At 48.0% G+C, this 10,055-nt stretch overlaps 1 protein-coding gene across 1 annotated transcript; it reads left to right on the top strand.

Annotated features, from left to right (window-relative positions):
• The first annotated feature begins 535 nt into the window (after window positions 1-535).
• LOC149333982 ((3R)-3-hydroxyacyl-CoA dehydrogenase-like) lies at window positions 536-10,055 on the top strand. The gene is made up of 3 exons (XM_089556151.1): window positions 536-686; window positions 7,436-7,629; window positions 9,642-10,055. The coding sequence occupies exons 1-3, from the start codon at window positions 536-538 to the stop codon at window positions 10,053-10,055; spliced, it is 759 nt and encodes a 252-aa protein (XP_089412277.1).

Raw genomic sequence — 10,055 nt, 5'->3', positions numbered from 1 at the left:
TGCGGTCAATCCTTACCCTAAGTACACGTATTCTCTTACCACTTCAAGCGAATATAAAGCAAAAAATGGCTCTGATGCTTGCACTAGATCACTCATTTCTTAAATCAATCCACATACTTCTGATTTCTAGGCTTCCAGTCAGAATTTCTTCCTCTCTAGAAATGTGATGCCATCGATTTCCATGTCCTTTGCTGAACCGGTTGTATGCTAGACAAATGCCCGCAGATGCGATGCATGTATGGCGCCACAGCATGCCACGTGTTTTGGATGTACTTGGAGGGCCACCTGTCTGCACCGATTCCCGCCGGAAACGAGCTTTTGCCCAACATAGGGACGGTGCCCCAAGGCCATAAAGGTGAGGTCGTACTTTATGGCAGGGCCGGCGCTACAGCAAGTGCAGCTGTAACGAAAGCATTCTGGCATGCAGGTTTTTTAACTGCTGGTGATATCCCACTGAGCCCAGCTCAAGAGCACAAAAGCGCTGGAGTCGAGCTCTATAGGCGTCATACCTAGAGCGAGGAGACACTGGTAAGCGATGTCTTTGAGTGGACGATTGGCCCTTGTGACGGGCGGCTCCAGCGGCATCGGTCAGGCCATATGCCACGCCCTCGCTTCCCAGGGTGCTACGGTGGTCATCGCGGGCCGCCGCGTTGAAGCAGCCCAGAATGTAGCGCATTCCTTACCAGGTAAGTGTTTTCGAATTGCTCGTATACAGCGTACCTTTTTTCACAAGCCCTAAAGGCTCCGAATGGAAGGATTTCATTACAGTTTTCCTTTTGTCGCCTAGAATAGGCTATCATGTTTTCTTCATTTATGGCGGCTTTATTTCCTCTTGTAACTCCTTACGTGATAAAATTTGAATCAAGGGGCGCAGGCCAAAAAGTGGGCGAAAGCGGAGGGGCTTCGCAATAGCTCTTACAGTTTCCGAAAAACGACTATGTCATAGTTTCTTCCTTTATCTTGCTGCGGCGTCAGAAGAATTTTTATACAGGCTATAGACTCTCTATAGACTTCTCTCGATAAAGTCTATAGACTCTCTATACAAAAATATAATTGAACAGTCTACAGGAAATACAAATGCTATAGAAAACCTACAGACAATCTATTGATTTGTGGCTATAAACTTTTAGAAGACTTTTCTTTATAGACAGTCTATAGACTACAAACAGAAAGAATAATTATCTATACGAAGGCTACAGACACTATGACACTATAAGAAATCTGTAGACTCTCTGTAGGCTATTTTTATAAGGTCGAGACGATGCGCTTGTGGAAGCGCCCCTCGCTCACCTGGTACATGGTGAGCCACCAGTCCGCGGTGCAATGTGCACAATGGGCACCAAGTAATTGAAACAACAGGGACCTGCTCACATTTTTCTGATGTGCCGAAACTCTTTGAGCATTCCCTTTACGTAATCTCGGGCGAGGCGTTCGTATTTTCACATTATGGTCCCCTACAGTGCTTCACGCCCGTGATTTACGAGAGGTGTTTCAATCGTAATGTCAAGTTTCCCTTTACAACGCCTGAGATAAAATTTATCGTGGCTCACTAGCTTTGGCGTCCGCGTACTGATACCAAGACCGCAGGCTCGAACTAGGCAGTGGCGGCCTCATTTCGAAGTAGGCGAAATACAAGAGCACGCCTCTGTTGTACGATATTAGTGTGCGGGCTTCCATGCGTCACCGTACAGTGGCTTCCTGACGAGTAAGGTCTTTGGGGGGGGGGGGGGGGGGGGGGCTGCTTTTTTCCTGCGACTAAATCGGTGGTAGTTTACGATTCTGCCATATGCTAGTGAAGACGAAGGTTCGGAGGTGGACGGCGGCAGGACTCGGATTGTACGACCTCGAGCAATCCTGTCAGCCTCATCTTTGCCCTGTATGACTTCGTGGGCTTGAATCCACAGAATAATGTGACGGGTGTGTGTATCGAGAGTGTGATTCCTCATGATGTGGGCGGCCGCTGGGCAGAGTTTCCCACTGAGGTACGCCTTGCAGGCTTGCTGCGAGCGACCCGCAGATGGAGAAATTGGAAAGGAAAAGGTGCATGCTAATTCACAAGGCAATGTCTGTTTTTCACACTGGGTCAGCACGCCTTAGAGCGAGACACAAGAAAAGTAAGCATGAACAGGGATATGATATTTGTGTCATATAATTGCGGTCTGTGAAAAACAAAACTCGTTCTGGTAAACTGGAAATCTACGCTTTCAGATCTCGAAGAGCACATGGTTAGCCTATCAGAAGATATGGGTTGCAGGGACTGTGAAAACTAAATTAGCACATCAGCACTAGGAGATGAGCAAGAGAAAATTTTCAGTAATCCTGGCATCAGAGCAGTACGAAAAGATTGCCTGAGCCGCCGCAAAGATCTAACTCTTATAGCTTTAAACCCATATGGGTAAGAATATAGAAAATAGGTTGGAAAAAAAGCAAAGCACTTCATTTAAAAATCAAAGAATTTGTAAAATAATTGAAGCACCCAATATTTACAATGCTTGGTTACTCTCGCAGCAAACCCCAATTCAGGCACGGTGAGCATACGATATATCAATATATTTGTGTAACGCGCAAATCCGGTTGGCACCTATACGCCTTTTCACCCAGGCACGCAAAATCTCTGTCAGCCAGCAACAAATATCCTTGGGAATTCACCGCGTGTATTGTAAGGCAGGGGCTGCTTCGACTTCAATAATTTTCACCTCACTTCCGATCCCAAGCATGCTTGGTTCGTGAAGTATCCCACAATGCTCTGGGCTGCTTTCAAGCGAAAAACTCGACTGGGAAACTCCAGACGATGACACACCCCTTGCCTGATAGACCAAGGCTCTCCGCTCCACGTGAGGGTGTCCCCGAGAGCCCTCAAACTGTAATGCTTGGTGATCGAGTGGCAACCGCACCCTCGGCGTTCACTGCGGTGAAGCTGGCCGCATACTACGTCGTTGCCAATATGAATGGCCTCGCGGAGTCATCAACAGGACCGCGTCTGTAAGCTTGACGCTGGCTCACGATTACATTTGCCATCTATGGTGGTGCGACGTCATGGGACTTTACTCCACCGGCTACGGCTTGGTGTTGCCTACACCAAACACTATCTTCACAAGATCGGTATCGAAAGTAACCCAAATTGCGCACAGTGCCAGACTCCAGAGACTATTGGACACCTTCTTTGCGAGTGCCCGAACTATACTGCTGAAAGAACAACATTGGAGGCGACCGTGAAACGACTGGACTCTCGCCCTCTCTCTGAGGAAACTCTTCTGGGCGCCAGGACGAGACGTTCTGATTGGTGCCGTGTGACAAAGGCCCTGCTCAACTTTTTGTGTGAAACAGGCCTGGATACTCGTCTGTGACCGCCTGTGCACAACCTACATGGTTAATGACATGTGTCGGTGTTTGTATTGCTGACACCAGTTTTATGAGTTTTATGTGCGTCTACTCACCGCGATGCGAGTGCCAGCCAGTGTGGTGTGTGTGGTGTGTGTGTGTGTAGACATCACCCGAGAAACTCATTGTATTATGCCATCATCAGCCTTCATTCGCACTTTCCTTTTCCTCCTCTTCCCTTTCCCCTGTGTGGAGTAGCAGGCCAGGGCCATGTTACCACCGGCCGACCTCTCCACCTTTCCCTCATTAAAATTCCTTTCTCTCTCTCTCGCGGCTTCTCCCTACGTCGGATGCGACCTCACCACGAACAGGAGCACGAGAGATTCGCAATCACCAGCGGAGAGAGTACTAGTCGAACTCTTTCTCCTGGGCTCTGTCATCGTCCAGCTCACGCTTCGAGTCATTGGGCCAGAGCTGGTCAGCAGATGAGCCAGGGAGGTCCTGCAGGTCCTGCAAAAGCAACTGAAAAGATGTAATGATAGAGGAAACGTTGCTCGTCAATGAACTGACCACTGCCCACTAATAAAGGCAAGGCCACGCACCAACAAAAAGGCAACGATGACATGAATGAGCAAAGCCACAACTGAACTCGGTAGTTCCAAGGTGATCACACCAATCTACCAAGTTGGCAGGAACCTGCGGTCTGGAAATCGCCTTGGATGACCATGAAGTTGAGGCCCTGGTTTACATGAGCCTGGCATCTTTATTGATAAGTGGGCACTTCATCTTGCTGCCCAAGAAAGTGACAACCGTACATAATGCCCAAAGTACGTGTCATGCCAGCTAAAATTTCGAAAAGATGATCGACTTCAAACTCACACTCAATAGCGTCGCGTTCATACGAACTTCTTAGTGCTACCATAAGGTGGTCGGGAGTCTTTATTGTAGACACGGAGTTTGTTCCTCACCAACACGCAACGATTTAACTCCAATCGATGTCAACCATTTCTCCCCTCACGAGGCCCTTCCGCATAATACAGGCCTTTAAAGTTGGATGGCTTTGAGTTTATCTGAGGTCATATAAGGCGTTATCGAACGTCACACGCTCTTAAAGGATCGTTGTCTTTATTTGCGTCGAGGGTTCCGACGGTATTAAAGGCCTCTTCCAGGGAAACACGACATTACTTTTATACCGCGGAGTTTCATTTGTAATGGTATTGCCCATTTCCGGAGTAGCGAGGTCATTGTGCAAGTGACGAATTTCAGTGCAGAATGCATACACATCAACATAGGCATGACCATTCCTTTCTTGGAGGAAATTGCACAGGAGAACAGTGCATTAGTTCTTTCAGAACCATCATGAATACTCGAATTCGTATAGCTAACGCGACGCCAACCTTCAAAACCAACCTTGCGCTGCTCAAGAATACGACGAACATATCCTACCTTTTTTTTCGAAGCTAAAGCGACTGCGGCCGCCGCGGTGGCTCAGTGGTTATGGCGCTTGGCTGCTGACCGGAAAGGTGCGGTTTCGAGCCTGGCCGCGGCGATGGAATTGCAATGGAGGCGAAATTCTAGAGGTCCATGTACTGTACGATGTCAGCGCGAGTTAAAGAACCCAAAGTGGTCGACATTTCTGGAGCCCTTCACTACGGCGTCCGTCATAGCCTGGAACGCCTTAGGACGTCTAAACTAAACTAAAGCGAAGGCCTGTCATCCTGTTTAAAGCACAGATAAATGGCCATTGCCAAGCACCGAATTATAGTACAGGAATATGCCTGCACTCTTTGTCAAAGCTCGTTCCGCGCGCCGCCTCACTCATAGGAAACAATTCGGTGCCAAATTCAAGATACGCTGCAGGACGACGGCATCTAGCCGCCTAAGAGTGAATGGGCGTCCCCACGCGTCCTGGTGAAAAGAAAAAAATCATGCAGAGCACCTCTGCCTCGGATATCGCCCAGTAAACAGGGTCACTAAGAAAGATGCTTACCTCTTTATCCCCCCTAAGTAACGAAAGACTGGATGGACTGCGTCGCGCCAATTTTTTGTCGTCGATGGACCTCAACATCGTCCCCTGAGAGACCGAAGACAACGAAAGAGACCGATAGAACACGGCTTCTGTAAAGGCGGACGGCTTATGTGAGCTGATAGCTACGTTTTTTATTATAAAGGTCGTTATAGATACGGTCCTGGCCTTACCCAGCAAACTTCTCCGCTTTCTCTTGATGTCCCATAGCGTTTGCTAAAAAAATCTAAGATCCCCATAGGGTGCCTTGCAACAGTGCTCGCCAGATTTAAGTCTTAAGTACGTACCCTGGAGCCCGAGAACTGCGCTTCGCCTCTGGAGAGCTGTTGGTTCTTGGCTGCAGCGTTAGAAAGCCGGGAGCTCATGCAGACATACAGAAAATAGCTGCGACCACGCTATTTCGCCCTATGGACAAAATAGAAAAGGACAGCCGCTGAGTACAGGCACCACAATACTTTGGGCACGTCAGTAAAGGCGCCAAATTTGATGTGAAGCTTAGAGTTAGTCAGGCTGTTTGGGCTTTGTCGGCGTGGTCACTCAAAAGGAGATGGGTAAAGAGCCAATCCCTATATTCGAAGCCGCTCTATATGAAAGACAATCTATGTATTCGATGGCCGAGAAGGCGTGCTTTGCGAAACTCCGTGCTACCTAAAATTTCGCCCTTACCTCTGTTCAAAACCATTCAAGCTTGCCAGCAACTAGCTGAACATTCTGATATAATACCACCAACAAATACTTCTTAGCTGATCAGAAGAAATTCACTTAGCGCATTTCGGACGTCTACAGCTGGTAGCAAGAGGATATTGTAGTGATCGACTACCTGACATGTTATGCGAAAACGAAAAAACCTATTGAAACGTACTGCCGTATGCAGTCACCACGTTCTTTGTTGAACAGGCCCTTCTACACAGAGGAGCCTTGACAATTTTTGTTAGAGACAAAGAAACCACGTTTATGGCAGAGGCTACGCAAACATTCTGCAGTACAATCACACCAGAGACCGCAGAACCACTTCGCATCATCGACCAGCACTGGCTATACAGAGGGCCGAAACAAAGACTGTCGCGGGCCACTTTCCATATACGAACAGGAGACTGCGGATGCTATCCTGCTCTACGTGGTGTTCGCGTTCAAATCTTCTGCTCTGATGACGACTTGGCATATCTAATTCCTGGAACTCCACAGAAGAGAAGTCACATGCACACGACAACACTACGCATGAATGTCAAGAAAAACTCTAACTAGAATGCTCAGTAAACCTGCCCAACTGAGAAAAAGCGCAGAGTCTTGCCCGGCTGCAAAGCAGATGCGTAGCGTATCGACACTTGATGTCACAGCCTACTTGACCCCGGCACTTAATACCAGCCACTTGAGAGAGCGTGGTTGTGGGCGCCAATTCGTCGCCAGGGGCTTAGCAAAAAACTATTGCTTTATACTAGACATTAATAGACACTCGGACGACTACTATAATGTGGTTCCCGATGAGGACATGGTATCCCTGCGCCGTCACGCTTCACCATAAGTTAAGGATATCATGAGCCCGGAGCACCGTCATGTGCGCTTATGTTTCTATTTTCAGGCTTTATTTCACCCCCTACCTTTTAGTATAAAGCATCAAGCTTTACCTTGTTCAGGAGAGTCGAGTCCTGGACATCACCAAGTGCTGCTTCTGACCATCGCCGAGTTTGATTCCTTGTGGCAGCAAGTCAGCCCGATAAATAATTTTTAATTTCTACGCAAGTCTTCCTGCCTTTTTGAGGGGCTACCTTAGATCACTGGTATTTTAAGGTATCTCACTACCACACTGAAACGCTAAATCTGTTGGCGAACAGGCTCTCCAGGTTCCCAAAATGGGTTGAGATCGGGTGCTGCATAGCCCTGATTTGGAAATTTTTTTCTTCGGACATATTGTGATGAAGTAACACCGAATGCGTGTGGAAATTGTATGGTCTTTTTCTTCTGAGCTTGCAGAAGTGTTTTCTGTTGATCTTTGGCGCATTACCATGCGATCTACATCGCATACAATCCCAGAGCTTTCGACACTAATTCTGTGCTGTCTAACAGACGCTCCCGGTTGTATCTCTGCAGGTGACGCGAAACACTGTGCGATGCATGTTGACGTCGGTGACACATCATCCGTGGAAGAACTTTTCCGCAACATCCGTACCGCGTTCCAGCAGCCTCTAAGTATCGTCGTCAACAGCGCCGGAATATGTGAATTCTCTCCCATCGTTGACTGCACCGACGACGAGTTCGATGAAATCATCAGGGTTAACCTAAAGGTAAGGTGGAATTTTAGAGGTTTTCCTTGAGTTTCTTTTTAAACATTACATCAATGCGACATTGTTGAAATCTTGGCTAATATAGCGCGAAATGCTTAAACACTCTTCTCCTGCGTTTGCGTTGCAATTCTGAAAGGAACACAGCTAAAATATGTTGCCGACACCATTCGTCACGGCCACTTTTTCAGTCACGAATGTGAACAGGGCTTTAAGACTACTGTTTCCCCTTAGCCAACACGAGAAAGCAAGACTAGGAATTTCTTCGAAGAAAAATTATGAGTTGCAAAACCAGCTCAAATAGGGCACGCATTAATGAAACTGAATTTCGGGAGTGTTCACCGCCTTTCTCCCCGGCAGCATACGGCTGGTATTCCAGGGTGGAGTTTGCAGCAGGAACCGTTTCCTACTAATGCCGGGAGGAGAAGTTGGAAAGATCGTGGAGTATTTGCTACGTCTGATGGTGTTACGAATGGCAGATGCAGCACAGGCGTCGCATGCCCTAAAGGTTAATTACCCTGCGGCTGAATCTTCAATCCGAGACATCTTGGGAGGATATCGCTAGACTCAGGTCTCATAATTGCAGCGTAAGCTACCTAGGCTCATAATCCAATGTATTCTCCTGGCTGTAGTGAACATACATGGTCTGTTATGAAAGTAGTAGGACTCATTTTTTAAACAAAATATATTCAAGAGAATAGTATAAACAATTACAATTTTTCAAGGAAGCACCCTTCCGCACCTACACGCTGCTGCTAATGAGTTTTACAGTTTTCGTACGCCTCCACGAACGCCTGGACCGGAATGCTGTTTAGCTCCCTCGTCACGGCCTGTTGAACCACCTGTACCCATCCGTGATGTTTCCCCTCGAGCGTCGATTTTATTCCCGGGAATAGAAAAAAGTCTGGTGGGGCCAAGTCGAGGCTGTAGGGGGGCTGAGGCAGCGTTGCCGCCTTGTGCTGGGCAAAAAATCGGGGCCCTCATTCACATCATGAAGAAGACCCTACCGGTTGGCCTTTTCCTCCTCTGACAACACTCCCGGCACCAACTTCGCGCACGCTTTCCTCATGGATAAGTTTTCTATCACGATCTCAAAAACTTGGGTTTGAGGAATGCTAAAGTCATCAGCCATCATTCTGATACTCATTCTACGATCACTGTTAAGTAAACGTTTCACTCGCTACACATTTTCGTTGCTCTTGCTGGTCGAAGGGCGTCTGGAGCGGTCGTCTTCCTCCACTCTTTCCTTACCTTCTCGGAACAGCTTGTGCCACTCAAAAAACACCTGATCTACCCATGGAAGCCTCACCGTAGGCCTCCTTAGTCATGTTGTGAGTCTCTTTGCCCGTTTTACGAAGATTTACTCAAAATTTAATCGCCTATTGCTGATCCAGTAAACGCTCGATGATTCTGCGTGACGAGACGTTTCGACAGGGGTTCACAGTACAAGCGACCTCCTCTCTTCAACGACCGAGAGCCGACTGCCGATTTTCCCCAGCATTCCCAATATCCCCCTTCAACGATCCTGCACGCGCAGACCACCTCTCGTCCGCCCGTTCGCCCAGGAAAAAACCAGTCCTACTACTTTCAGAACAGACCCTGTATTATTGGCAATTGTTTCCTGCCTTTAGATCGCTTTGTGGGCAGTACTCAAATATGCCACACCCTGCCAACCCGCGTGTGGTCAGCGACTTCAGAATGTCTTCCCAAAGAAACTCGGTTTGTTCTGCAAAAAACGAAAGGAAGAAACTACCTGCTCTTGCTTGGAAACTGTTTCCTGCACTGGTGAGGACTTAGTGTTTGTATCTGTAGGATAGACATCGTAGCAAAGCTGTAAGAGAAAAGACGGAAGCAGCGAAACAGTGGGAAAGCACACAAGTAGTGCTCGCTTCAGGCCTGAGGTGATGTTTTACTCAAGATCTGCTTTTCGGGATAGCGGTACAATTACCGCCCTAGTTAACATGCATACTGCATGAGATTCCCGTTAAATTTTTCTTTCCTCTATTCTTTTTCAGGGCGCCTTCTTGGTGACTCGTCAAGCCAGCCGGGAAATGCTCCGCTCCGGAGAAAACTTACCCGATGGGGGCGGCGCGATCGTCAACATAACCAGCATGTCACTCAAGCTATGCAATGTTGGAACAGGAGCATACTCAGCTTCGAAGGCCGGCGTTGAGGCGCTGACGAAAGCTGCCGCGAAAGAATTGGCTGCTCACGGCATCAGATGTAATACCGTGCTACCGGGATGGGTAGACACTCCAATGACAGCTGCTTTCCAAGGCCGCAAGGGCACTATTATATCCCAAACTCCGCTTAAGAGGAGCGCTGAGCCAGAAGAAATCGCTGAGGCCGTCATGTTTCTGTGCTCTCCTAGATCTAGCTCTTACATCACGGGCGCATCGCTGATAGTCAGCGGAGGCACTTGCATGTAA

Source organism: Amblyomma mixtum, chromosome 8, assembly GCF_055824585.1.
Source record: "Amblyomma mixtum isolate Tamu chromosome 8, ASM5582458v1, whole genome shotgun sequence".
NCBI lineage: Eukaryota > Metazoa > Arthropoda > Arachnida > Ixodida > Ixodidae > Amblyomma > Amblyomma mixtum.
This window is presented reverse-complemented; position numbering and strand designations above follow the sequence as displayed.

Coding starts and splice junctions, on each gene's coding strand:
- LOC149333982 (XM_089556151.1), top strand. CDS start 536: ATGTCTTTGAGTGGACGATTGGCCCTTGTGACGGGCGGCTCCAGCGGC. Junction 687..7,435: donor TGTAGCGCATTCCTTACCAG/GTAAGTGTTTTC, acceptor GTATCTCTGCAG/GTGACGCGAAACACTGTGCG. Junction 7,630..9,641: donor TCATCAGGGTTAACCTAAAG/GTAAGGTGGAAT, acceptor ATTCTTTTTCAG/GGCGCCTTCTTGGTGACTCG.